This window comes from Alligator sinensis, unplaced genomic scaffold (genome assembly GCF_000455745.1).
Source record: "Alligator sinensis unplaced genomic scaffold, ASM45574v1 scaffold974_2, whole genome shotgun sequence".
Classification (NCBI taxonomy): Eukaryota; Metazoa; Chordata; order Crocodylia; family Alligatoridae; genus Alligator; species Alligator sinensis.
In genome coordinates, this window is record NW_005842369.1 from 101,046 (window position 1) to 126,930 (window position 25,885).

Consider the following 25,885-nt stretch of genomic DNA (forward strand, 5'->3'; position numbering starts at 1 on the left):
ATGTATTTAGCCAGAGCAGCTCTGAATTTGTATGATATGAAATTATCATATGTGAATATATTGTAACAGCGTATTTTTTAAATGATCAACTTTCAGAATTCTGGTAGTCCTGGGATTTGGAGAGAAAGGGTGAAAGGTTCATTCAGTAAGATCAGAATCAGTTCTGCTTATACTGATATTCTTTCTACTTCCATTCTTCACTTTTTAACACACCCACTTGGTGCATCATGCCTGCTCTGAGGCATAGGAGTTCACTGTGCCTTTTAGGTCAGTTAATAACTTGCAGTCAGTTTCTGCTATCTTCATATTCCTGGAGCATGTTGGAAAATCTGACCTATGATTTATATTTTTGCAACACCACAATTATCTGATGACCAAATTTTAATGATTTCACAATCAGAGGACTATTTATCTCTTTCCTTATTCTTAATACTTTTACTTCATTTGGACTCAATTGAATAAATTAATGTTTTTGAGTAATCAGATAACTGTTTTATTATCTAATTGTATCTGACATGTAGTAGGAAGTGGCTTGAAGGTTACAAAATGCAGGTCTCAAATTCTTATTACATGCAGTTGATTTCTGTGCTCCACACATGGTACAAGAAAAGTATGGGAGTCTTGAAGGTCAGACAGAGAATTTTGCCTTGTTTGGCTTAACAAGTTTGCTACACAGGTATGATTTTTTTTTTTTAAATATATTCGTGGGGTAAAGTTTAGGGACAGAGAAGAGCTTTTAAGGCTAAAAATCAAGATTGTCATAAAAAATCAAATAGGTTATGAACAAATTTAGATTGGAAAATATTAAAAAAAAAATCTAACCATTAGAAGAGTGAATTTTTGGAATGGTCTTGCAAGCAAAGTATTGGATTAATGAGCCTGAATTGTGTTAGGATCAAACTGACAAGTTTATGGAAGGGAAAATTCGATAGAACAGTGTTTTCTTAAATCAGTAATTAAGTATTTGTAATCTCCATTTTGGGGTGTAGAGGTAATTTTCTTATAGTGTAGTAGGTCTCTGGTGATCTGATATTTCAGGGCTTTTGCTGGTCTCCTTCAGGAAGAATTGTTTTCCTCTTATGAATGCCATGGCATGGAATGGTGGAAGGGAGAAGGGGAAACAACAAGGCATTGGACATTGACCACTACCCACAGCTAAGACTTAAGGATTTTCAGTTGGGGTGTTCATGATGCTCTTTATGGTACTTGTAAAACTCAGAGGTTCTTGGCTAAATGGAGTTGCTCTTTCACTCAGGGTCATGCTAAATCCTCAAATTTGTAGTTAGGAAGTCATTTTCCCCATATTCAGATTGACAAGGATTGTCTTCCTCTGTGGCATGGGGCATTGCCCTCTCCTTAAGATTAGCTGAGCCTATATTAAACAATTACTTTTCTGGTATACTGTCAGTAACCTTGTTTCCTGTCCTTTCATCTGTGGCTTAGTGTTTCTGATATTTCTAGTTTTGTGCCTTGTACTTATGGGTGAAGTTTAGAATAGGCAACTTTTAGGAATCTTTAGTTAAATGCTTTCCTAAGAAGGCACCTAGATTCTTAAGCACCTAGATTCATTAGGTGCCTCCATTTTGACCTGTAAAGAACCTGAGCACAGCAGCCTGAAGCTAGGGGCCTGTTCAGAAGCAATCCAGACCAGTCACTAGACCTGTCTTTCTCACCTATCCTCTCTTGCTCTGCCCAATTCCTTAGGTGAGCTCAATGTACACTTAATGACTCTTGCATGCTGGGAACATGCATGCAGCTCAATACAAAATACAGCTGTATCCCTCACCCCTTTTCTGTTGAAGCAGGACACTAGACAGCCAAGAGTATAATGTTCATGGAGCGAGATAAAGAGCTTGCACTAAGGATGTGACTCTGTGGCCAAAGGTTTATACTACCCACCTGAGAAGACAAAGTTCTAGGTTTTTGGCCCCTACTGCCACTATTAGTACATAGCGACATTATTGCACTACTTAGTCCCCTGGCACATGTTACACATAAGACATGATTAACTATTATTCTTTAATCATAAATCATTGCATAGTAAATATATAAAAAGCCCAGAAAGCCACCAAGAGGCAATGTGACACTGAGGCCCAGTAAAGAGGGCACATCCCTGGGCATAGGTGACCGGTGCCTCCTGAGTCTGGGGGGGCACCTTCAGAAGCTGGAGGCTGTGGTGGGAATGAAGCTGGGGAGCACCTGCAGATGGCAGCAGCAGGGACAGAGCTAGGAAGCACCCACAGACACGCTGGCAGTGACAGGGATGGAGCTGGCGAGCACCTGCAGACGCCATCAGCAGTGGGGATGGCCCTGTCAGAGGGAGCACGTGCTTCCCCCCCCCCCCCCCCCCCAGTGGCTCCCCTACCAGTTGCCTATGTACCTGGGAACGAGGAGTCCCAGATTTTTGTTTATGCTGCCAAGACTGCATGTGCATTTTACATTAGCCATTGGTCAAAATAATCCTGGTAGCAGGGGCTGGAACCCAAGAGGGTGCTATATCCATGAGGCTAGAGACTCACTCACTCCCTTTTACTTGGTTACCATTTTACTGTTTGAATGCCTGCCTATCTAGCTGGAGTGTTAGGATACTCTCCTTGGAAGTGGGTGATGTAGGTTTGAATTCCCTTACAGTGCACCTAGAACTCACATCCCTGACTTCTTGGGCAAGTGCTCTTACCACTAATTATCGGGCCAAAGGTGGGCACTGGCATCCTGCCATTGTTGTTTAAGAGTGAACTCCATGCTGCTGGAAGTAAGGGTGTTCTGGTTCACATAGTTGTCTCCTCTCTGAGCAGTCTGCAGCCTGACGGAATGGAAGCAGCTTCTTTGGAGCCCTGAGCCTGATATCTAAGCTTAGTGGAGGAGTTCAGACACAGTCTTGAACCTGGCATTTCCTATTGGCTAGCTGTTAGTGCTTCCCTGCTCAATGACTTAGGGTGGAAACAGACATCACGTTTATGCTGCTGTAAAAATTTGTATCACATCACAAAGTGAAAGCAAACAGATGCCCATGCCTTCTGTCATGCCACAAAAGCTCAAATTTGTGGCCAAACCAAAGGTAGTAATAGACTGGGCCACTTTATTGTGGCCCACATCTTTTTGTTTAAGGTGAGAAAGCATGGGCACTTGAGGCAGGGGCTCTGCAGGCTTGATGAGCCTGGTCCAGCACACCCCAAGAATTCCCAGTCAGGATTAGGCCCTTCAAGCCTGCCACTTACCCAGGTGTGTCCCTCCAGAGAGTTCCCAGGCACTGCAAACACAGTCATTTTGTGCTCATCCTGCTGTACAGAAAAAAACTCACTCTTCTGCTCTAGCATACTACTGTATTTACCCAAATTCAAGACAACTTCAAATTTCAGTCAACCCCTCAGTAATTAGATTCTATACATGGAAATTATAAATGTGTTCTAATTACTAGAAGGTCATGTTAAATTCATTCCCCCCATTCCTGTGGCTGGAAAAGCAGCTGCAGGGGGCCAAACCCCACCCCTTGGCCCTCTGCTCCTTTTCCTCTTTGCCTGCCTGCCCTCCCTCCCTCCTTGCCCCCGAGGTGCTCCCCTTGCTGCCTTCCCCCTGTCCTGTGCCCCCTATGCCTCTGGATCAGTCAGCACCAGTGGTGGCCCCAGCTCAGCCTCAGACCAGTCTGACCAGGGAGAACTGGTGGTAGCCTACTCCGGACCAAATCTAAGACTTGGCATGCTGGGGACTAGGGGGGGTCTGCAGGCAATGCAGTCTTCTCTGCGCCCCCCTGAACCAGACATGCAGGTCTCCCCTGTTCCCCCACCCCACCCCTAGCCTCCCCCATACTCACCCTGTGACCCCCCCTTCTCCTGCCAAACAACCATCCTGGCTCAGGAGAGGCTGAGCCACCACCTGCCCTAGGCCAATACTCAAACATAAGATAAGGCTTTTTTTCCCCCATGCTGGTTAGGGAAACCTTGTCTTGAATTCAAGTAAATGTGGTATTTTTCCCTAGTTTATAAGAATGAATTCCATCACTCTTGGATGGTTGGTGGTGGCGTTGGTTTGAGCAGTTTGTTCTGTTCATTTGGTGATCTGGTGGTCTTTTTCATATTAAAGTGGTTCTACATGATTAGAACCTTTAAAAATGTTTTACTCCTGACATTTTGAATTCCATACTATTACCCCACCTGGTCTATTCTTTGAAGGGCAAGGAGATCAGAGAAAAATATGGATAAATTACTTAAATTACTTCCCTGGTGTGAAGCTTCCAACACATGTCCTCCTACATCAAACATGTCATGTTGCCTTGCAGTTATTATTATGATCAGGGGTGGCAAACAAAGACCCTAGAACAGTAGACATCATATAAAATAATAAATAAGAATCTGAGTTATATGAATTTTGCTTTTTTTAAAATACCCTTGTAATAATAAATGAGGAAAGAAAAACTTTGAGTCATTAGTAGGATGGTTTCCTAAAAAGAAAAATGTTTGCTTTCAAAGAAACTTTGAGGCACTCTTTAAAGGCTTCAGACTACATTGCTCTGCTTTTTACCACAATGAATAGTAACTTTGGAGAGAATGCCTCTTGGTGGTTACCAAGGACATGGATAAATGAGTTGATTTGGTTATTATAGTAGCAGTAGTAATAGCATTTAAATTTATATATACAGAGAGGGTCATAAATTAAGAAATATTCAAATTACATAATTTTTAAGGTTCTGAACTTTTTCATTCTTTTCTCTCCTTTTTTTTTTTTAAATGCATCTCTTTTGCTAGAACCAGGTATGCCAAAAGATCACAAGACACCACATTCTTACAATATTGCCAGTTCTTCTGAAATTACAGATCATCATTTAAACTTTGGGCATTTAATCTGAATGGACTCCTAAGCTTTCACTTCACTTCTCTCTTTTAGTCTACTGTAGTAGTAACTAGCTTTTGCCTAATGCTTTCTACATTTTTATTTTACATCACTTGACAAAGAAGCATCAGTGTCCCCATTTTACAGAGGTGAAGACTAAGGCATATATTGAAAGTAACAGAGCCAAAAAAACCCTTGATCTCCTGACTCCATTGCACTAAATCACTTAAAGAGTTATTTATTTCCAAAAATGCCAGCTGGCATGATAGGAATCAGCTGTACTGCAGATGGTGTTTTTAACACTGGCAATTGCAATAGTGAATGTGCCTGTGACACTTAACATTTCCTAAATATTAGGTAAAGAAAGCTTAGGGAATCCACCATAAATCAAATAGGAGCTCTTCCTCTCCTCCCTTGCCCTCCCTATGCGTTATATTCTGTCTTGTTCTGTTGCTAATTAACATGTCTTGAGTTAACCTTTATTAAATGTGTGGCACAAGCATGTTTATCTAAGGTGTTCAGGAATCCCAGAATTCATCATGTCCACAAGTCCATAGTTGGCTTTAAGTTCCTTAAGAAAATGTCATGGTAGTTATTTGCTATGAGATGGGATGATATTTAAACTTGTGTGTGCACACAAATATTTGCATTTAAAGCATAAGTACAGATGCCTGCACCTGAAAACTCTGGGCACACATATGTTCACAGCTTTGCAGATTCATACCTGGAAAGCTTGAAAGTGTGGCTCTATACACAATATATTGGTTACATTTTTGGAATTTGCAGTCCAGATTTTGGTCACAATTTTTATATCTTGATTATTTTCTAAATTCCAACTAACATGAATTATTGAAGATGTAGTTAAAGCTCAAAACAAAACCAGTATTTAACTGTGGACAGAAACTCAGAGCTTTTGGTCTCCAGCGAAACCTAGGATTTTTAACCCCCAAACTCTAAGTGCTAAATAGCTAAGAGAATAGGAACAAGTAGTATTAATGATAGATTTGACTTAAATTAGAAAGTTTATTTATACTTGTATGGTGTCTTAGCAACCTAAATGATCATGATGTGGTGTTAGCTGTTCTCAAGAGACTGCAAGATAATTCTTGGAAATAATCATGGTGTCAGGAATTGCTGCTAGCAAGAGAAAATCCAATGAGATGGCATTTTAAATGGTACAGTTATTGCATCATAATAGGTGTCACAGGGCTCTGTGCTGAACTTGTAATAGCGCAGAGATTTGTCAAAGGCTTTTTTTTAAGTAATGTCTTGAAAATGAAAAAGGACAAAAATGATGGCAACTTACTTAGTTAACGCTGTACATAGTTTAACAAGCAATTAAACATAGCTGTCATATTTTGTTGTTAATTTCTGTAAGCATAATTTGCCTATTTTTGTGATTCATGTTTCAGGGAGTAAAATGAATCCAGTCTATTGTAACATCAAAATTGTTTGACTGAAATCTTGCTGCCCAGTTCTTCTTGAAAAAATATATATACACCAACTTTAAGTTAACCATAAATCAAAACGATGATTTTAGCCATGTCAGAAAACTAGAATAGCAAACAGTCAAATTCTGCTATAGTGATAAAAAGTAGAAATTACTGAACTAGTACTTTATTATTTATTTCCTACAGCTCAGAAAGTGAATCTGGCTCTCAAAGTGCATGTGATCAGCTTGTAACTCCTACAGCATTAGCAGCCTGTACCCGGGTCGACTCCTGTTTTACTCCTTGGTTTGTGCCTTCACTTAGTGTTTTGATCCAGTTTGCTCATTTGGAACTCCATCTCTGCCATCATCTTGATCAGTTGGGCACGGGTAGGCACCTCATTACTCATAATATTAAAATGATATAATTATGATTTACTGGTTTTAATCATCATCAGTTTGCCTTTTATAGAATTAGTTTCCTCATTCAAACAGCTATCATTCAAATAAACTACTTCTAAGGCTGACCAATGGTAAAGATTTCAGTGTCAAATTCATGACTTCTGCTCTGTGGATTGATAGCATGCATACCAAAAGCAGTGTGACTGCCTGGTCAGCTTCCTTTCTTCATTTGGGAATAAGTAATTGTAGAAGCAGTCCAGATTTCTGAGCGCTGATTAGTGCTAGCAGGTGCCACTTCATTTTCAAACCATCTTACAGCATCAGTTCAACCTTTTAAATTTTCTACTGTTTACAGGACTGTTGAAATGATAGAAGATTTTTTAACCTCTTGAAAAAGTTCTGAGAACTGCAGATTTAAACGTTATTCTAATTATGATTACTTTTTGAACTACATATGTTTTTATTCAGTGCTCTCTGTCATTGCATTAATGGCAAATATATTCCAAGAGATCTTTAGATTATTGTCTGATTTCAAATGCCAGGAATGCTTTCCGTGGAAGATGAGCAAATATCTTGGATAACTTTGAGTGGGACAGCTTTCTTCATAAATAGTTCTTTGTTTCTTGTAAACATTAAAATATACCACTTATCCAATTTTACTGGCATCTTGTAAAATAATTTCAGTGCTTAGAATCTAGTAAATAATTTCTTCTACATCAGCAAGACCTAACCAGGACTTAAGTTTCTAGCAATTGTACTCTGGTTCTAGATGCAGGAGCTGTCAAATTACACAATGCAAAAAGCAAAAGTTAAATTAAAATCAAATACAGCTATTTCACTTTTCAGCAAGAATTACATTGATGCTGTTAATGCTGTTATTTTTATTATCACACCTACAGGCCCTAAGTGTTGGGGTTCTCTTGTGCTAGGTACTATCCAAACAGAGCAGAAAACTTATTGAATCCATTATGCTTTTGAAAAATAAGGGCTTAATCCTGGAAGGTGCTCAACATTTTTGGCTCCCATTCAGCAAAGTTCTTAAATATATGTTCATTTTAAGCATGTGAGTTGTCCTGGTAACATAAATAACAACATCTATGGGGCTACTCCAGTGCTTAATATTACACAAGTGTTTACGTGCTTTCCTAAATGCAGGCCACGGTGCTCAGCGCTCCACAAGATAGATAGAGCCTTTAGTGCACAGCATGAAATCCATTATATGTGTTTCTCAATCTTGTTTCTGGACTTTGTTTTGGTTTAAGTTTCTGAGTGATTACATTATGTTGCTTATGAAAGGGAGGGTAAGCTTGTGGTTTTGAATGCTCTGCTAATCAGAGCAAGGCTAGAATTTTCATTATGAAGCTTTCTAGTCCGCAGAACTGCAGTTCAACAAGTACAACATTGTCAGCATTACTGGTATGCGTAAGCTGCCATAAATATGAGTGGATGCTCATGCACACTTGCACACATACATGCACACAGGTTTATGGAACTGTGGTCCCCACTTTGAATGGCTTACAGTGTAAGGCCCAATTCTTTGTTCTGTACTATGCAAGAAAGCAGTCTGGCTGACTGTATTCCATGCAGTGCTGGATTTTTATGTACATTTTGTCTGCCACACACAAGTTAATGTTAAGAGTTATGTTTTTGTTTAATAAATACTGGGCGTATCTACACAAGAGGCTATTGTGAAGTGGTTACTGTGCATTTATTTACTACTTGTATAATCAAGTACTAAATAAATGCACAGTTAACCGGAGTTACTGTTCAGTAGCATCAGTGAATGCCTGTTTAGTGATGCTACCATGCAGTAGCCTAATAATACTGCACAGTAGCATGTTAGCACTGTTGGCGCTGTGACGTGCTACTGCACAGTTAGTGTCTCATGTAGATGCATCCATTATGTACTATCATCAGTAATTTTAAGTTTCAGGCCTTTTAGTGTCCCATGTATTTTACACATTTTGTTCAGGTATAAAGTTCTTTCCAATGGAAATAAACATGGAAAAGTATATATATTCCTGCAGCTTTCATGTAGTATTGCTATTGTATTATAGTTATATTTGTCCTCTTATTTCACAGCACCACCACGGTTTCTTCAACCATTTATCTCTGATAAAAATGTGCCCTCTGAACTAGAATATATAATCATTTCCTTCAGAGAACCACATGCTTATCTTCGACAGTGGAGCGATGCATCAGTCTTCCAGGAGATCCAGTTCTCAACTCAGGGTGACTGTAAACTTCTGGAATGATTCCGAAATGTAACGCTGCAGAGTGTCGTGAAACCTTTCAAAATCTGGGGGCAGATTGCTATTTCTAGCAGAACACCAGAAACATTGCTGGACTGCTTGGTGATGGTGGATCCCATATTCATAAACTTTGGGCAGTATGCAGTTCATTCCCTAAGTACAGCACTTCAAGCATGGCAGCAGGTATGCAAATAAAATGGAATGAAAGACATTGCATTTTGGCTGTTCTCATTAATTTAAATCAGAGTGAAAACTAACAGAATTTATTAAAAAATAGGCCAAGTTAGCAAAAACATATATTATAAGTCCTTTTGATATTAAACATCAACCCAAAGACATTGAAAATTAAGAGGAAATGTGTTACACTTGGGTAAGTCTAAGCTAACTGTGGGGCGTCCATGAAATAGAACGGCGATATAATTGCAGTCAGAATTTGACTGCCAGGGTATCTTTGAAATATAAAATATTTAATTAATAATATAAAAGTCAATGTGTGATACATAAGACCACAGCTTTTTAAGTAGTATAGTGTATTGTTTCCAGCATCTACTACTTTTATCCTTACTGAAATTCAGAATTAGTCTCATATTGCATTGTGTACATGCAACATTAATGGTCAAGACCAGTCCCAGCCCAGAGATTCTAGCTTCTGCAATAACTTCTCAAAGGTCTGTGATTCCCTTCCACCAATACAGACCTAAAATCAAATCATTTTCTTTATCTGCCTGAAGACGTATGCGGAGCCTTGGAATGAATTACCTATCATGGCACTACAATAAGAAGCCAAGAAAAAAGATGAAACATCTGTTTTATATCAAAAAAATCTTTTTTTAGGGGCATTCCATGGTTTTCTTGTTGCAAAGGCCATTCGTAAAACAAGAGCTAGTGTGATTTAAATCTTTACAGCTGGCTCAAATATCAATGCGAACAAAAATCTTTGTAGCTCCAATTTCTGTTTTTGTCATATTTTGAACAATGCATTTAATAAAAAACAAACACAGAAAATGTAAGAGAGTTTGATAGCTTGTTTAAACCCAGAATATTCTTGACTTAAAACCATCTAAAGACATGTGTGGCAACTACTGCAAAACAGCCTTTAGAAAGGTCAGTTTCCTCTTAGGATACAAAAGTCTCTCAGACACAGTTATACATATAAATAAAATATGGTGCATAAATATTTAAATGTTTTAAACCACATCAGAGTGTGAATGACTGACTGACTACACAGTGCCTTGAAGGAATATTCTGAGTTGAAAAAATGGAATTGTATATTTGATTAAGTAGAGCCATATGTCGCGTAGTATATTGCTGACAGGTACATTCTATGAATAGTTGGTTCTGATTTATACATGGATTTGGCAATGTTAACATGAGCCACAGGAGGATATACTTCTGTAATTGTTGCTGTAATTTTCTCGTTTCCTCTCATGTCAAGGGTACTTGCCACCATGTTCTGATGTGGTGGGTATCTAGCCCAGAGTATTCTAGATTAAAAACTTGCAGTACTTTGAAATTAGAGGACATTTGACACAGAAGTGGGTTCAGAACTGCTTATTAAATTAATTGTTACCAAGATGTTATGTATGTGGTTTTACCTCCACAAGGGGGAGAAATGAATATCCCAGTGATACATATTGTTTGATGTGCGGTGTTCACATGGAGCACAGTGTAAATGCTGCCAACCAGAAACATGAATTTAATAAGCAGGAAAAGTTATTTGAATTCTCCACATATTTTTTTTCTGGATTAATATCTGAGACAAGTAATTTTGTACTCACTGGGCAGACAGACGAAGCATGAAGCAATTTGGCCTTGCACCTTTAGGTCAAGAGTTCAAAATTAACAGAACCCTCTGTCAGTGCCTGTGTTTGCTAGATATGGATAGATTCTTTCTAATGATAATGAAAGTTTTTAAAGTAGATTAGGCCTAAAAAACACCAAGCACACAATTTGCTTTCCACTTCTAGGTCACATGCTAAAAACCTGAGAGGATTAGCACTTTTTTTAAACAGTTTCCCTTATTGATGTTGTGCTGCACTGTGTAATCTTTTATAACATGAAATCAATGTTTAAATACAAGCAGTAATAGTCTAATGCACGTCTGAATGCAAAGCTAAAAGTAAAAATGGTTTTAATTATCAAATTGCTGTATAGGGAAACTTAAGAGGCTATTGTTAAGTGATATCATATAGAGCGTATGGTGAAACAGAAAATGGATATTTTTCCCTGGATTTGAGCATTTAAACCTTTCCAAGTTGTTTCAAAACATTAGTGTTTCATGAATTCCATAGACGAAGGGTCAGCAGAGAGAACAGCTCCTCAAATACAAGTACTAAGTAAACACTGTTCGAAAAATGCAAACAGCTCTGTAGTGGTCATTCTGTTTAAATCTTTTCCTAAAGCCCTCAGATTGTATTAAAACTCCCCTTTTAACCATACAGAAACTAGTACAGCTTTTTTCCACTCATGGACCGGGTGATACTTTGTTACTAGCAGATTGACTTCTATTAATTAAGAAATGGTCTCAAGCTAAAGGTCTCCAGTGAAGTTGATCACAGCAGTTACCCTATCTCTCTACCACAAGGACTGGAAGGGGAAAGCTGCGTGTAGCTACCATTTAAATTCCCAGATGATAACTTCAGTGCATGTAGTAAGCCTAGGCTTATGCTTCACTGTAACAGTGATGAAAATGTGTTGCCGTGTCTTGGAGGAATATGTGGGAACGGATGTGTGAACTTAGTGAAGGTCTTTCCTTCAGGCACCCACACAAAGTAATATATGCAAAATTTTTCCACAATTGAACAGTGGCTTGCAAAGCACAAAGATAATAGACGTGACCAGGCCTACACCTCTGTGATTTGTTTCCAGACCAGGGAATGCTTTGAAATAGTCGTTAGCTGGAAGATCTTTCTAGGTAATGAGAATCATCCCTCTGGGGCAAGGGAAAGCTTGGAGACCTATGGTACATCATTTTTTTTCCCCTGAAGAGGGTTCACAAAATATTGGAAAGCGTAGTGAATATGACAGGCTTTCCAGGCCTCCAAGACGGAAAATAAAAGTCAGTAATGTTTTAAAAAAGGTGGGAGTTATTCCCCAAAACTGACCTGACTCTATACCAGTTGATATTTTATTGGTTGGTCTGATTTGTTGTCGGATATCACTCATGTCTAGTGTCATACTTTAGCAGGAGTTTCAGGGCTAAATAAATCTATGCTGGTGCAGGAGTTATTGAAACTCCAAGGGACTGACATTAGAGAAACACAGACCAAGACCTATTAAAGGAAAGCACCTTTCATTTACAGCATGGGATATGGAGCAATCCCATCAGTAGATGAATAAGTAGATGAATTACCACATTGCCAGCCAACTTTGGCATGTCAACCCCCCCCCTGCCTGGCATTATTCAGCACTGGTGCCTCTGTAGCCACCTGTAACACTCCCAGCATGTGCCGTGGGCTTTGTGCCACTGCAGTTCCCCTTCAGGTAAATTTGCTGTTGCTTGGCATCCTGTGTCCCAAGTTATGCAAACAGAATCCAGTTCAGCACAGCACTTACAATGCCCGTTGTATCAAATTCCTGAAAAGCACTGCTGTTAAAACCAGTAGATGCTGGTAGCAATTCTAGCATTGAAGACTTGTAACCACTGCCAGCATTTGATATCTAAGTGGAGTTCAAGCTATTGGTAATCTTTTCGCACTTTAGAAAATACATTAAGTTACTTTCTGTGGTAATTAAGCTCTATTTTAACACTCCATTAAGAAGACTGTAGTTGAAATGTCTTATGGTGCTGTTGTTTTAGTCTTCTGGTTACATATTTAACCAGAAAAATCTAGTGGATGTTTCCTGAGGGGAAAAAAGTTTTATAAAATTCCCTAAGGTCTTATCCAGATTTAACTATAACAACATACTGAGTTGGTTGGATTTTAAATCTGCCCTTTAAAGAAGAGCATTTCATAAAGCTGTAACAAGAAAATATATGTTTGTGGTAGATATATGGGTATGTGGGTATGGCAGCTTGACAATAAGAAGTCATAGATCTGCCATTAGAGAATGCCAAAATAAACTGTGCACTCTGAAGTGGCACTGCAAATGTCAGCCTACAGCCTACCCAAATCCGCTACTGAATACAATGTATACAAAGGCTCTGTAGCGAGTTTCACTGCTTCCAAAAAGTGGGACTTTGACTACATTATTGATTAAGCTCTGTTTATTTTCATGAAAGATGTGCGGCATAATTCAGAGAAATTCACAAGAAGCAAAGGGCCAGATATTAAGAGTGCCTAGTTACACACCTAATTTGTTCTCAGGGGCCATATAATTTTGTATACAAATGCACCTAACTAGTAATTTTCATATTCAGTTACATTATTTTAGTCACAGTAGGGACCAAATTCAGCACCCCTAGTTCCAACTGAATTCCCACTGAAATTCAGTGAAAGCCATGAACCCACATTCAGGAGTGCAACTGGGCACAACTGTGAGTGTAAATTAGGCACATACCTAACTTTAAACAACTGGCCCACAGTGTTTCTCATAATAATGTGACTGTAGCAGGTACCAGTAGTATGTGTGATCAGAGAGCTCCCCATGAAATACTTGGCTCTCTTCCTTGTTCTTTAGTGATTCCAAGCTGTTGTCCAAGAACCCAGGAAGCTTGTGAATATACACGTAGGAGGAACTAGCTGCTGGGCATGAAGAAACTGTGCTGGAGCTAGGCAACTGGAAGCTGCACCCACATTGTTGCTGCTGTTTCTTCCTGCCCCCAGCTCTCCAGCTACAGCACTGCTGCAACTTCCAGCCAGTGGGAACTGAGCTGAGGCGGGGCAACTTCCAGCTGTGCCCACATTGCAGCCAGGAAGCTGTGGGGGGTGAGAAGGGAAACGGAGAAGGCAGGAAGAAGTAGCTGCAGTTTCTTGATTCCGTGCTCAAGCTTGATGCCTCACCAGCTAGACACAATGTCTGTGCTGCAACCAGGAAGTGGAGGGTGGGGAGAAGTGTCAGCAGTGCAGGTGCAGCTCCCCTCTGGCTGGAAGCTGTGCCCTTGCCCCAGCTGGAGACCTAGGGTTGGGAAGAATCAGTGGTGAAATGGGCACAGCTTCCAACTGCTTGTCCCTGGCATGGGAGCAGGCAAACCCCCCTCACTACTGACATGTCACCAAAGCCACCCAGCCCACACTGGCCTGGGACTGGGTTGTTCTGGCACACAGCTTGTAAAGATTATTGGCCCCTGACTTAATGAATGAAAGGCTAAAAGGAATGCTTAATAAGCATCACCTTATTTCAGTTGAGTTAAAAATGTAGATCCAATTCAGACCTTGGGCTTCAGGACCTCGCTAACTGAAAGTTCACCTTGGGACAGGCACTCTGGCTCCCATCAATTGAAACCTCTACCAGAGAAATATGCCATAATTTGGCATCATTTTAAGAGTCAAGAAGGCTACATGAGGGAATGGGAAGGCTGTTGCATCTAACAGGAGTGCTGGCTCATTGCATTCCTCACTCAGCTTCCCTTGGCAGGATCCTGTGTGGGCCCCGAGCGAACTTTTCAGTTGTTCCATCTGATAAACCTGTCCAGGGGGGACAGTGGCAGCATTACCACTAACCCTGCCTTGGCACTGAATGCCTCTTCTCTGTAGGGAATTGAAGTTTGTGCCTGCAGAAGGGAAGCCCTGTGGCCTTGGTAATTTATAGTGACTGTCATGTAACCCATTGTGCAAATAGAATAACTGATGGAAAGATGCCCAGAATGCTTTTTCCATTGCTGTGATACCTTAGAACAGAAGTGAAAAGGAGCCAGATAGAACGTTTGAGGGAGGGACTGCTACGAAGAAAGGAAAGTATTTCTAAAAAGTTAAAATGCTCTTTTGAAAATGCATTAGACAGTTTAGTATTTTGCCCTTTGGGCTATTAAAATACACTATGTATTTTCAAACTAACCTTGTGGATTTTTTAAACTACTCCCTGAGTTGCAGCTTCTTCTGTCCTGCCACTTTTAAGTGTTGCACCGTAAGAAAAGAAAGCCTTCAGGGAGGAAAGATTTGCTCCAGAATGATCCGCAGCAGCATTTCAAAGCAGAAGAAACAGGTGGGAAGGAAGATGTGGGCCCTGATGGCCTCACAGATCTGTTGTCAGGAAGCTAGAGTACTGCTATATATTCAGCCTCCAGTACCCTGTCTGCAGCAGATAATATGTTGTTTCCAACATATGTTAATTTATTTTCCTTTAGTCATTTTTAAAAGTTATGAGATTTAATTTTTCTTTCAGCTTTAGATATTTATGATTTATATTAGAGGAACATAAATCCAAATATATTCTTGGGATATACTTTTTAGAACCTGCACTAGTTTGTACTTATGCTGGATGTACAGAATACTTCGTAACCAAAGCTAAGGACAGAAGACTTTATAGTGTTTCTGTGTTGTAACAATAGCCACTGGGCAGACAGCTGCCAAACATCTTGCAATTAATCTGATGCTTGTTGGCTTTCATTTCTTTTTCTTTCAGAACCAATGCCCTGAGGCAGAGGAGTTGGTCTTCAGCCATATTGTGATCTGTAATGACACACAGGAGACACTGCGGTTTGGCCAGGTGGATACTGATGAAAATATTTTGCTGGCTAGTCTCCACAGTCACCAGTACAGCTGGCGCTCTCACAAGTCCCCACAGGTACATCAGGAACAGCCTTACAAATGCAGCAATTGTTAAAGTTGACTGGTGTTTTTCTTCATTGATTTTTCATTTTCATTTATGTGCTTAGCTATCTTTAGCTTTCTAGCTCCTTTAGGAGTCAGATGCTGTCACTGCATCAGACGAAAGATAAGCAAAGAGATGAGGAAACAGAGAGGTTTAGATATAAAAAAAAGTTTACAACTGCACATGCACATACCCTTTCTCTCCCAACCCTAGTCACATTTATTGAAATTCAAGCTTGTGAATCAAAACAACATCTACAAAAAATGACAGAAACTTACTTGCTTAGTTCACAGTCTTGTCAATTCTTCATATGATAGACACTGGAGGTGGTTGGAAATTTTTCAGTGAATCATGTTTTCATCAAAAAGAATGCCAGTGCATTGACACTAAAACTCTTTGCATAAAAACAGTCATTTGGGATAGATGCCCAACTCAAAACATTTTGGGGAAAAAAGTTTGGAAATTGTTAAAACATCCATTTTGACATTTTAGGACCACACAGTTTCAGTTTTCCAAATCAAAATGAATTTTTATTTTAAAATTATAATAAGCATATGATGCTGAGATACATTTTAAAAGGTTTGCAGTCAAAACTATCAGCATGAAATGTTTTGATTGATCCTTTAATTTTTTTCAATTAAAAAAAAATTGACTTTTCATCTTGCTTCAAGATGGAAAAATCTTTCTATATGTCAGTCATATGCATGCGACAGTAAAACCATTCCCTATCTGTCTCCACACACATCCTATTCTCAGGAGACTGCACGCTGTTAATAGCCCAATTCTCCTCTGTTTGTTAGTGAGCAATCCTGAAGCCAGACACTTGGGTAAGGATTTTTATCGGAACCTAAAGAAAATTCAGTCTGAGTCGGGTGCTTTCATGTGTTAGAAAAGGACAGTGTTTAAAGACCAGTTATAATGAATATCTATGGTCAGGCTCATAACTGACAAGGTACACGCTGAAAGCAGGATTTGTTTGCTAATACCTTTTATTGGACCAACTATATTGCTGAATAGATGATATACAAGTCTGAATTGGACATATAGGCTGGAATCAACTGGATGGAGTTCAGTGCTGATAAATGCAAGGTGACAATGAAAGACACAGTATTGGGAAGAATAGTCAACAACACAAATACAAAATGGGTGACAACTGGCTGGATGGGAGCACTACAGAAAAGGATCTAGGAGTCTTGGTGGATTATAGATTTTGCATGAATCTGTCATGTGACAGCTGCACAAAAGGTGAACGCAGTTTTGGGCTACATCAATTTAAAATTTAAAATAAGTGGATACAAGAGGTGATATTCTGTTTTTACTCAGCATTGGTTAGGCTTTATTTCAAGTATTAGGTGCATTTCTGGGCTCCATGTTTTTAAAAACAACTTGGAGAAATTATAACGGGTCTTTTTTACCATATGGTAAAATTCCTTCATGATTCCAAATATGGCGATCGGTCTGACCCTGAGTGAAGGGGCAAGGCCTTCTAGCCAGAAACCTCTGGCTTTGGTCCCAGCAGAAGCATTGGCATACCCCAGTCAAAGTCCCTAGCTCTAGCCAACAACTAATGCCTCTTGGAAGGCTTAAGAACACCCTGACACATGTAGCAGAAAAGGGAGGAGGCAGTGGGGGCAATCAGCAAAGCCCAGAAGCATGGGAAATACCCATGGTAGAACATAGGCATAGCTATGCCTAGATCATCCCCAATCAGTGGCTGTCCAAACTCTTCTTAAACAACTGCAATGATGGAGAATCCACGACTTCCTTAGGCAGTGTATTCTACTGCCATACTGTTCTAACACTGAAGAATTTTGTTCTGAATATCCAATCTTAAACTTACTTTGCTCCAATTTCAAGCCATTGGTCTGCACCCTCCTCTCTACAGCTAGAAAGAAAAGGTGTTTTCCCTCTTTTTTACAGCAGCCCTTCATGTCTTTGAAGACTGCTGTCATGTCCTCTCTTAAGTGCCTTTTCCACAACATGCCTAGCTTTTTCAGCCTCTCCTCATTGATTGCACATTTTGAGTTGTTTGCATAGTTTTAGGATTAGGTTAGACACGGACTTGTACAAGATGGTTTTCAGGCACAAAATATCCTCAGGTATTTTTAAAGGCATTAGCAAACAAATCGTGGGAGTCCCTGGACCACCATAGCTACCACACTACTAAAAGGCTTATGCTGATCAGAAAACAGGTGAAAGTGGCACATTTATTGTAACTTGCACTAGTGTAGCATTTGGTGGGTGTGTAAAATAACTGTATCTTTCAGTAACTTGGTAATCTGGGTGGACCAAATTCAGCCAAAGAGTAAACTGTTGTTGTTAAGGTTAAATTTTGTCTGAGTACAAAAGGTGACCAAACGCTCAGCCCACATGCCAGACCAATGCAGAACACAAGAGCGGGTCATGTTCAGCGTGTGAAGAGCTCATGATCATGAGGCTGACCAGCTCATGATCAGACAGCCTTAACAAATCAGGAGCTGCAGGAGAAGCGTGACTGCCTGGCCAGCAGACACACTCTCTTAACTGTAAATCAGCAGCCTCCTCCGATTGGCTGAAGAGTTTATAAAAGGAACAGCGCGCTAAAGCGCAGGGTCCCGGGTTCCACACAAGCCCTCGGATAGGACTGATCACCCTGTCCAGGAATCCGTGTCCCCATGGACGAATAGTCATACGAATAGTCATATGCATACGAATAGTCACACCCTGGCTATTATTTCACCGAACAGTGAGCTCTCCATCCGCACATACATCGGAAAAAGCAATTGCTATCTCCTACCTGTCATCTTTAACTACTGCTTCACCACTGTCGTTTTGTTGTGTAACCACTGTTGGAATCTTACTGTAAGTAAACGTTAAGTTCAATTTTACTATCTTCCAACTGAGTCAGTGTCCCTTTCATCCCCGGCCTGTCCGCAAGGCGGGTTGGTCGTCCACCCGCCCCCCCGATTCAACTGGTAAACCGCCTGGTGAGTGCTGCGGTTACTAACAAATTTGGCCTCAAGAATGTTGGAGATTGTATAGGCATACATTAGGGAGATAGACATTATGTTAATATGGGCTTGTCTGAAGCCCAGCAAGGGAGAAGATGTTATAAAAACATTGTTTGCTGTTAAGAGTTAAGTGTGGTCCAGCCTTGCTTCTGCTCTAAAAACCAGCAGCAGAAATCTCATTATTAAATACACAGAATAAAAAAATAAAACAACTGAAACCTTTGAGACTTATAGAACTAATTTGAGATAGATAGATAGATAAACTAAAGGAATAAAGTATTCAAGAGAAAAATAACGCATTAGTTGGTGGATGACAGTACAGTCCTCAGGTTCACATTGTGGATGTTCAACCAATGGAAATGGTCATAACAACTGGTTTTCTGCCTGTTCTGTAGTCTGGTCAGGTCATTTTTAGGATTAGATTATTGATAAATATCCAGTAGTGTCAAGGTGGATCTAATGATCCCAAAAAGCAATGGGGCCAATAGTAGTCATCACAGGGAAGATTGCTCCTTCTAGTGTAACCATCCTACAATCCAGTTGCCTCTTTTAAAGAGCCACAGATATAGTCCAGAAGTAGGTTCCACTGTCATCCTGTTAAAATCAATCAGATAAAACATTTTGAAAATGTAATCTTTGAACAGTTCATGTCATTTCTAGAATATATCAGATAATTGTCATGTCTACCAGGAAACTGGAAGACCCTTTACTGTAGTTCTTTAACCTAAAAGTCCATGTGTACCAGTCTTTTCATCTTTAGCTTGAGCTTATATAATAGTTTGAGTTGCTATTTTGTTACCTTGCAAGACTGACTTTCTCTCTAACCCTCCTTTTACTGTCACTGTACATGACCAAAAAGGCTAAGAAGGATCAATTCTAGCCTGCTGTTCTGGTGGAGAGCACACTGTGGAGGCTCAGTATGAGCATGTTTTGCTGTAAATGATTTTGTAAGTAGGACATAAAGATTTCCTTTTCACACCAGGGGGAGTTGGCAGTCTGGCCCTGGCGGTGGGTTGCAAAGACTGCTTCCTGATTGGTTCCCCATATTATTATGCTTCATTTGATTGGGTAAATGTAATTTTGTAATAATTTTGTTGCAAGTGTAGCTGACTCTGTCTGGAGGGAGAAAGAATAAGACTTGGAGAGAGCTGGGTGGAGAAAGGGTAATCCTGGGGGTGACAGAGAGCTGGAGAAACAGGTTAGTCCCAGAGAGCTCAGAGTGGAATCCAAGCAAGGACAGAAGAAACTGTAGCAGCATAATAAAGACTATGTGGACCTGAGTAGTCAGCTGTGCTATTTGAGATGTCAGTACTCTAATCTCTCTTCCCATTTTGAAGAAGAAAGCATACACCCCTTCCCAGCAGCTGACCAAAAAGAAGGAGCTCTCCAGAGGAGTGTTACAGGTCCCCAAGGAAGCCAGAGACTGAGAAGAATCAGGGTCTCAAAGGCAGAGGCTTGCCTTTTGAAAAGCTACACCAGGAGAGGGAAACAAAGTAAGGCTTCTTGTGGAGTCCTAAGGCAGACTTTCCCCTGAAAGGAGCATAATCCTGTGACACTATACACCTTCCTTTGCCTTCTGTAGCAGAAGCCAGAGGTTTCTTGCCTTTGTTTTTGATTTAAACCATGAAACACAAAGTAACATTATAAAAATAGTTTTCCTAATTGGCCTATATGCAAGGTATTTTTGTGATAACAAAATGTGTTTGGACAGTAAGGCCAACAGAAAAGTAGGAAGGTCAAGTCCTTTGGAGCCAATAGGAGTTTTGCCGTTGTCTGAGAATGGGATTGGGTTCAAAGTGGGGAACTTCTGGCTATGTACTTTGGTCGCAGAGTCAATACCTACAAACTGCTGTAAGCCTCCACATTTTGGGTTTTTTCACATTAATATTACAATAGTTTCCAGAAACCCTGTTGAAGATCAGGGATGTGTTTTGCTAAGGGACATACAAACTCACATAGGCTTGATCTCTTTCAAAACTCCATTTAGTTTGTAATGGAAGCTCCAAATATGCCCATTGATTTTAGTGATGCAATTTGCAGGGGACATAATTTGGAAGACACAGATAGGGATCAGGCAACGGTATCCTGAGGTGCAACTCACATTCAGTCTCTGTACCTTAGCATAAGATCTGTGCTTAAGTGAGCTGACTACATCTAAGGAAAGAAAAATGGGTGACTGGTAAGAGGAAATGAATAGAAAGAAAAAGCAGACCAAGAATAGAGCTAGAAAGATCTGTGGAAAAAGCGGCAATCCCATAAACTCTGAGTTGGTTTGCATCAGGATTAAAATGTAAACATTATACGGTGGGAGCACCCAATTTTATAGCCTCTGTAGACTTCCTGGATTGATCTGATGCTAGATGGCCGGATGATCATGAATCTGTCCTTGACCCTTGGAATGGTTTTCAGAAGTATTACTGTTCTGTTAACATTTTACATTGGCTTTCCCATGATGATAAGCTTAGAGACTGAAAAAGAACATTGAGGCAGCATCACAGAACACATAAAAGCAAAGTCTTCCCACTTGCTGTTGAATTACAAGCTACTTTTCATTACAAAGGTCAAAGAACTTTGGCATCCAAATGTAAGGCCAGTGCATTTGGCTAGTTTTAAGTAGGGATCACTGTTAATGCCATGTACTTTAGAAAGGTTCATCTGGACTCTCAACAGTGAACTACTTTGTAATTTTAGATCTATATTTATTAAAATATATTTAATAAAGCTATATTTATTAAAAGTATTACAAATGTCATCATGGGAAGTGTGATATTAATGTGAATGTTTTTCTAATGAAAACAACAACTCAATTACATCCTCGTTTTGTACCTATGGTATTGCGGAACTTTTCTAATTGTTTCCATGCTGAACTGGATAGTGAATAGCTCATCATCTAGAGGTCAGGATAATGCCCAAGAATGGACAAGCCCTGTGAGTGTCAGATTCATGGAATGCTAAATGACTTCATAGTTATGAAATTATTTCATTTCTCATGATAATTCCCGACTTGCCAAGTTAGTGAATTTTAAGAACTCTGAGAGCAGATTGTAAGATAAATGTGAAATAATCCATACTTTTGGAGTCAGGGACTTCCCTCCAGGCATTAGTTCATACTTGACTTACTTGACTTACACTTGGGGATAAAATGAGTTAGGACAAGGTCTTAGATACCACATTCTCTTACTGGGAAAGAAAACCAACTTGCACAACTGTGGCTGGCTCATATTTCTTGTTACACAGGCACTAAGAAGCAGCGGTTGCCATAAAATACTTTATTTAACCTTTGCAAAATGTTTTTTTAGTATGGCAAGGCAGTTCAGTTAAATGAAAACAAATAGTTTGAAAGGGTTGTGTTTCTTTTGCATTCATATCAATTAAGTTCTCAATTTTTCTTATGCTAATTAAAATTAGGGAGAGAAGTTGTAATTGCCTAATCAATATATTTAACAAAAAATAAGTAAGTTTCTAACACATTGTTTATGGTAGTCTTTCATTAAAATATTTTCATTTTGTTCTAGATGATTTTTACAGTATGCATGATGCCACCTTGGGGGTATATTTAGAACATATTTAACCTGTAAAATTAAAAAAGAAAAGTCCCAGTGCATAGCTATAGCATTTCATTTGATCAGTTACTGAGTTATAACCTTCAAAATGTGTGGCCTTCGCAAATTAGGATCCTTATCTGCATCTCTTCAGTATCCTTTTCTTTCCTCACCATCATGTCATCTCCCAATCTAACCCTTCTATGTTTCAGTCATCCTGACTGTTCCTTTTACCTTCCTTTCAACTTATTCTTCAACTCCTACAAGTCTCTTCTAATTTGGTTAACATTTAATTGCTGAGTCTTAGATATGCCGTTCTTCCAACCAGTTATTTTCTACAAATTATTTGAATGTTACCAGTATTCAAGTCATCTCCAAGTATATTGTCCCTCTCCAACTTAAAGGAAATCCAGGACTTGTCATATGGAGCTGTCAGAAATCCTAGCAAAGTTTGCCAGACCTTGTCTGTTTTAAATGTGTATTTTAATGGAAGTAAGAAATCTGTCAGACATCAGTAAAAGTAATGAATATCAGAATATCAGTCCTGTGTTTTATACACTGAACTGGCTCCTAGTCTGTTACCAGATCTGCTTCAAGGTCCTTATCTTGATGTTCTAGTTGCTTTGTGGCATAGACCTTAATTATGTCAGAAGTCATCTTTGTCTCCAAGGCAGCCATGTACCAAAGGGAATTGGTGCATATAGGATTTGAAGTAAAACTGTTAAATGAAGGGGAATCAGATCTTAGAATCATAGAAAATTAGGGTTGGAAGGGACCTGAGGAGGTCATTTAATCCAACCCTCTGCTCAAAGCAGGACCATTCCCATCTTCTCAGCAACTGGCTTATGGTTTCAGAATTATATGTAGTTCAAGATAAAACACAAATCAAGGATCTTGCCAGGGATCACAATAAATTTAAAGCCCATCTAGTAATGTTAGATTCTCCTGAATATGCTCTCTGGAAAATATTTGTTTGTAAAACAGCACCAAAAAATCCTGTAATACACCTTCTCTCTGTTTTTTCTAATGTTTGCTACAGTCCAACTTCTATGGAATTCTGTATTAAACAAATGAGCAGGAAGGTGATTTTTACCTGGCCCAATTTGAATTTGAGGGCTATTCATCAATCCCTAGTATCAGCTCCTTAGTATCATTTAACTTTAACCACCTTTTTACACTTGACACTTCTCTTATCAGTTTCCCATATTATTAATCTATGCTAGATAAAATAGATCATATTTTATTATTAATTACAGTTGTTCAAACCTACTGAAATACACTGAATCAGCAGAATCACATTGTTAGTGTAATTACAGTCAGAATATGCTCTTTATCTTCCTCCTTGTTCCCAACCCATGTTTGGATTTTTTTCTTCTTTCTTATTTCAAATTCAAGCTGCAGCACATTCAGACTCTCTTGATGTTTGTCTGTAATTCCAGTCATTTAAAAAAAAACCTGCAACAGCTGAGACAGCCCCCTTCCCCAAACCCTGGTGATTAATGGCTGCTATATGTGTGGATTTCTATTTAAACACTGAAAATACAATACATTTATGTGGTATTTCACAGAGAGAAAAAAAGTCTCTGTTGTAATGAGTTTACAATCTAACACACCAATCATATATATATTCACACACGTGTGTGTGTGTGTGTGTGTGTGTGTGTGTATGTATTTAAATTGAATTAGCACATGAGTAACTGCATGTGAATAGTCTCATTGACTTTAGTCAGATTACTCACACCGTGCAGATTCTGGTGTAAATTTGAGAAATAGATAGTATGTATAGGAAGAACAGGTAGTATAGGACAGGGTGAAATGCTGTTTAAAGGAAATCAGTTTTAAGGAGAGATTTTTTAAAAAGAAAGGATACTTGGTACACTGTAAAAGAGAGGTTGTTTCAGGTATTAGGAGAAACATGAGAGGTTTTTATGGTATATGAAGTGTAAGAAAACAAAGGCAACAATAAAGGAAGAAGAGGTGGCAGCACTAAGCAGTGTTAGTGGGAGTAGATGGGTATAACATGAAATGTGGGCACAATTTTGTAGCACCTTGGAAATGATGATGAAGTGTTTGGATTTGTGGAAAAGGCAAGCAGCCAGTGAGGGGATGACATGTCCATAGAAGTAGAAGAGCCAGCATGGCTGAAAAGTCTTTAGATATTTACACAGGGAGATTACTAATAGTAGAGAGATTTTTGATCTGGCAGGAAGAGGCATAACAAGCTTTACTAAGTGTAACTGGTTATTAGAATCACGCTAAGTAGAACATTTTTGGATTCTGTTAAACAGGTCAAAATAAAGAGAATAAAATAAAAAGCCTGTACATTTTAGGTACAATATTGTAGTGTTCTCATGCGTTACTATAAAATGTAAGCAGTGAATCTATAGTAAACTTTAAACAATGAGCTTACAATAGCAGTGTAGCTGTGTAGTAAACATGTATGTGCCTGGGCAGTGTGAACTAAACGTTATTCTAATAGCTGGCAAAAAAAAGGTTGTACACAAAAACTGTGGTTTCAGTTTTTGATTTAAATAAGTTGGCTGATTCTGTTCAGTAGATTCTAATAAAAGCTAGGCTAGGTTCAGACATTCAAAAAGCCTAAGGCAGAATCAGTCTAAGTTACAGTTTTCTATAAGCAGCATAGTTTAGATCAGTAGCAAACAGAGTACACATTCGCCCTTTGGAGGGGGTGGCAAATCTTAGACCTGGTTCTACCATTTTTAATCCTGTCTGTGTGTGCTGAACTTCTGTTCTGCTATTGGCATAGGCCGGTGTTATGTGCTGACTTCTGTTCTTTTACAGGCAAACACTGGTTTCCAATCACTTATACCAGTACAAGTGTAATGTCTGTACCTGGCGCTACAGAATACATAGAATACAGTGCTTTTGGCATTAGGTTTCAGGGTTTTGATTCTGTTTCTGATTCTTTTAAACAAAATTTAAATAATCAGCAGACACTGAAGCTAAATGAATTCTACATGGAAATGATAAGTTTAGGGGGGGAGGAGGAGTTCAGGGAGTAATTAACCATTGGAACAATTTGCCTTGGGAACTGCTCTGTTGACCATCAAGTGAAGTCTTTAAATAAAAATTAAATGTCATGGTAAAAGATTGTACGTGAGTTACGGGTTTGACGCTGGAATCCTAGAGTGGGAAATCCATGCCTACGTGATGCAGTGAGTAAGACTACATGGTAAAAATAATCCCTTCTTGTCTTAATATCCCTGAATCTGTGAAAAAGGAGGAAGTTACAATTATCCAGGCTAGGGCTGTCCCACTGATGGCCCACAGGGGATTAATGTACAGCCCCATGGCTCCTACCTAGTCACCACTTCCACTATTGCTCTAGCTGCTGCTGCAGCCAGGGTATCTAGACCCTCCCTCACTCTCTCAGCTCTTGCTTCCTGCTTCTGCTCCAGGTGATGGGGTGACACAGCTCACAGCAACAGAAGAGCCCACAGCACAGCAAGGGAGCTGAGGTGGTAGCCACTCGGGCTGTGCAAAGCTTCGGTAGACAATTTGATTCGGAGGAGATTCGGCCCGATTCAGCGACCAAATCTCTGGATCTGAATCGAACCGGGAAACCAATTAAAAGGTCTGAATTGAATCAGAAGCCTCCGAATCAATTTGGAAAAGATTTGGCGCGTCTTCAGAGATTCGGCCATAGACTAAACAGGCAGCAGTCCTCATCACGCTGGACGTAGCTGCCTTCAGCTGGAAAGTCTGTTGTGGTGGGCGGAGGGGGGAGGG

The 25,885-nt window shown here is 39.5% G+C and overlaps 1 protein-coding gene across 1 annotated transcript in view; it reads left to right on the forward strand.

Moving 5' to 3' along the window:
• VPS13B (vacuolar protein sorting 13 homolog B) overlaps positions 1 to 25,885 on the forward strand; it is a gene marked incomplete at its 5' end in the record, with an annotated part of 177,376 nt that overhangs the window by 91,289 nt on the left and 60,202 nt on the right. Inside the window, 3 exon segments of the mRNA XM_006039496.3 lie at positions 6,465 to 6,646; positions 8,741 to 9,093; positions 15,415 to 15,576. Coding sequence (XP_006039558.1) covers positions 6,465 to 6,646; positions 8,741 to 9,093; positions 15,415 to 15,576 — 697 coding nt within the window.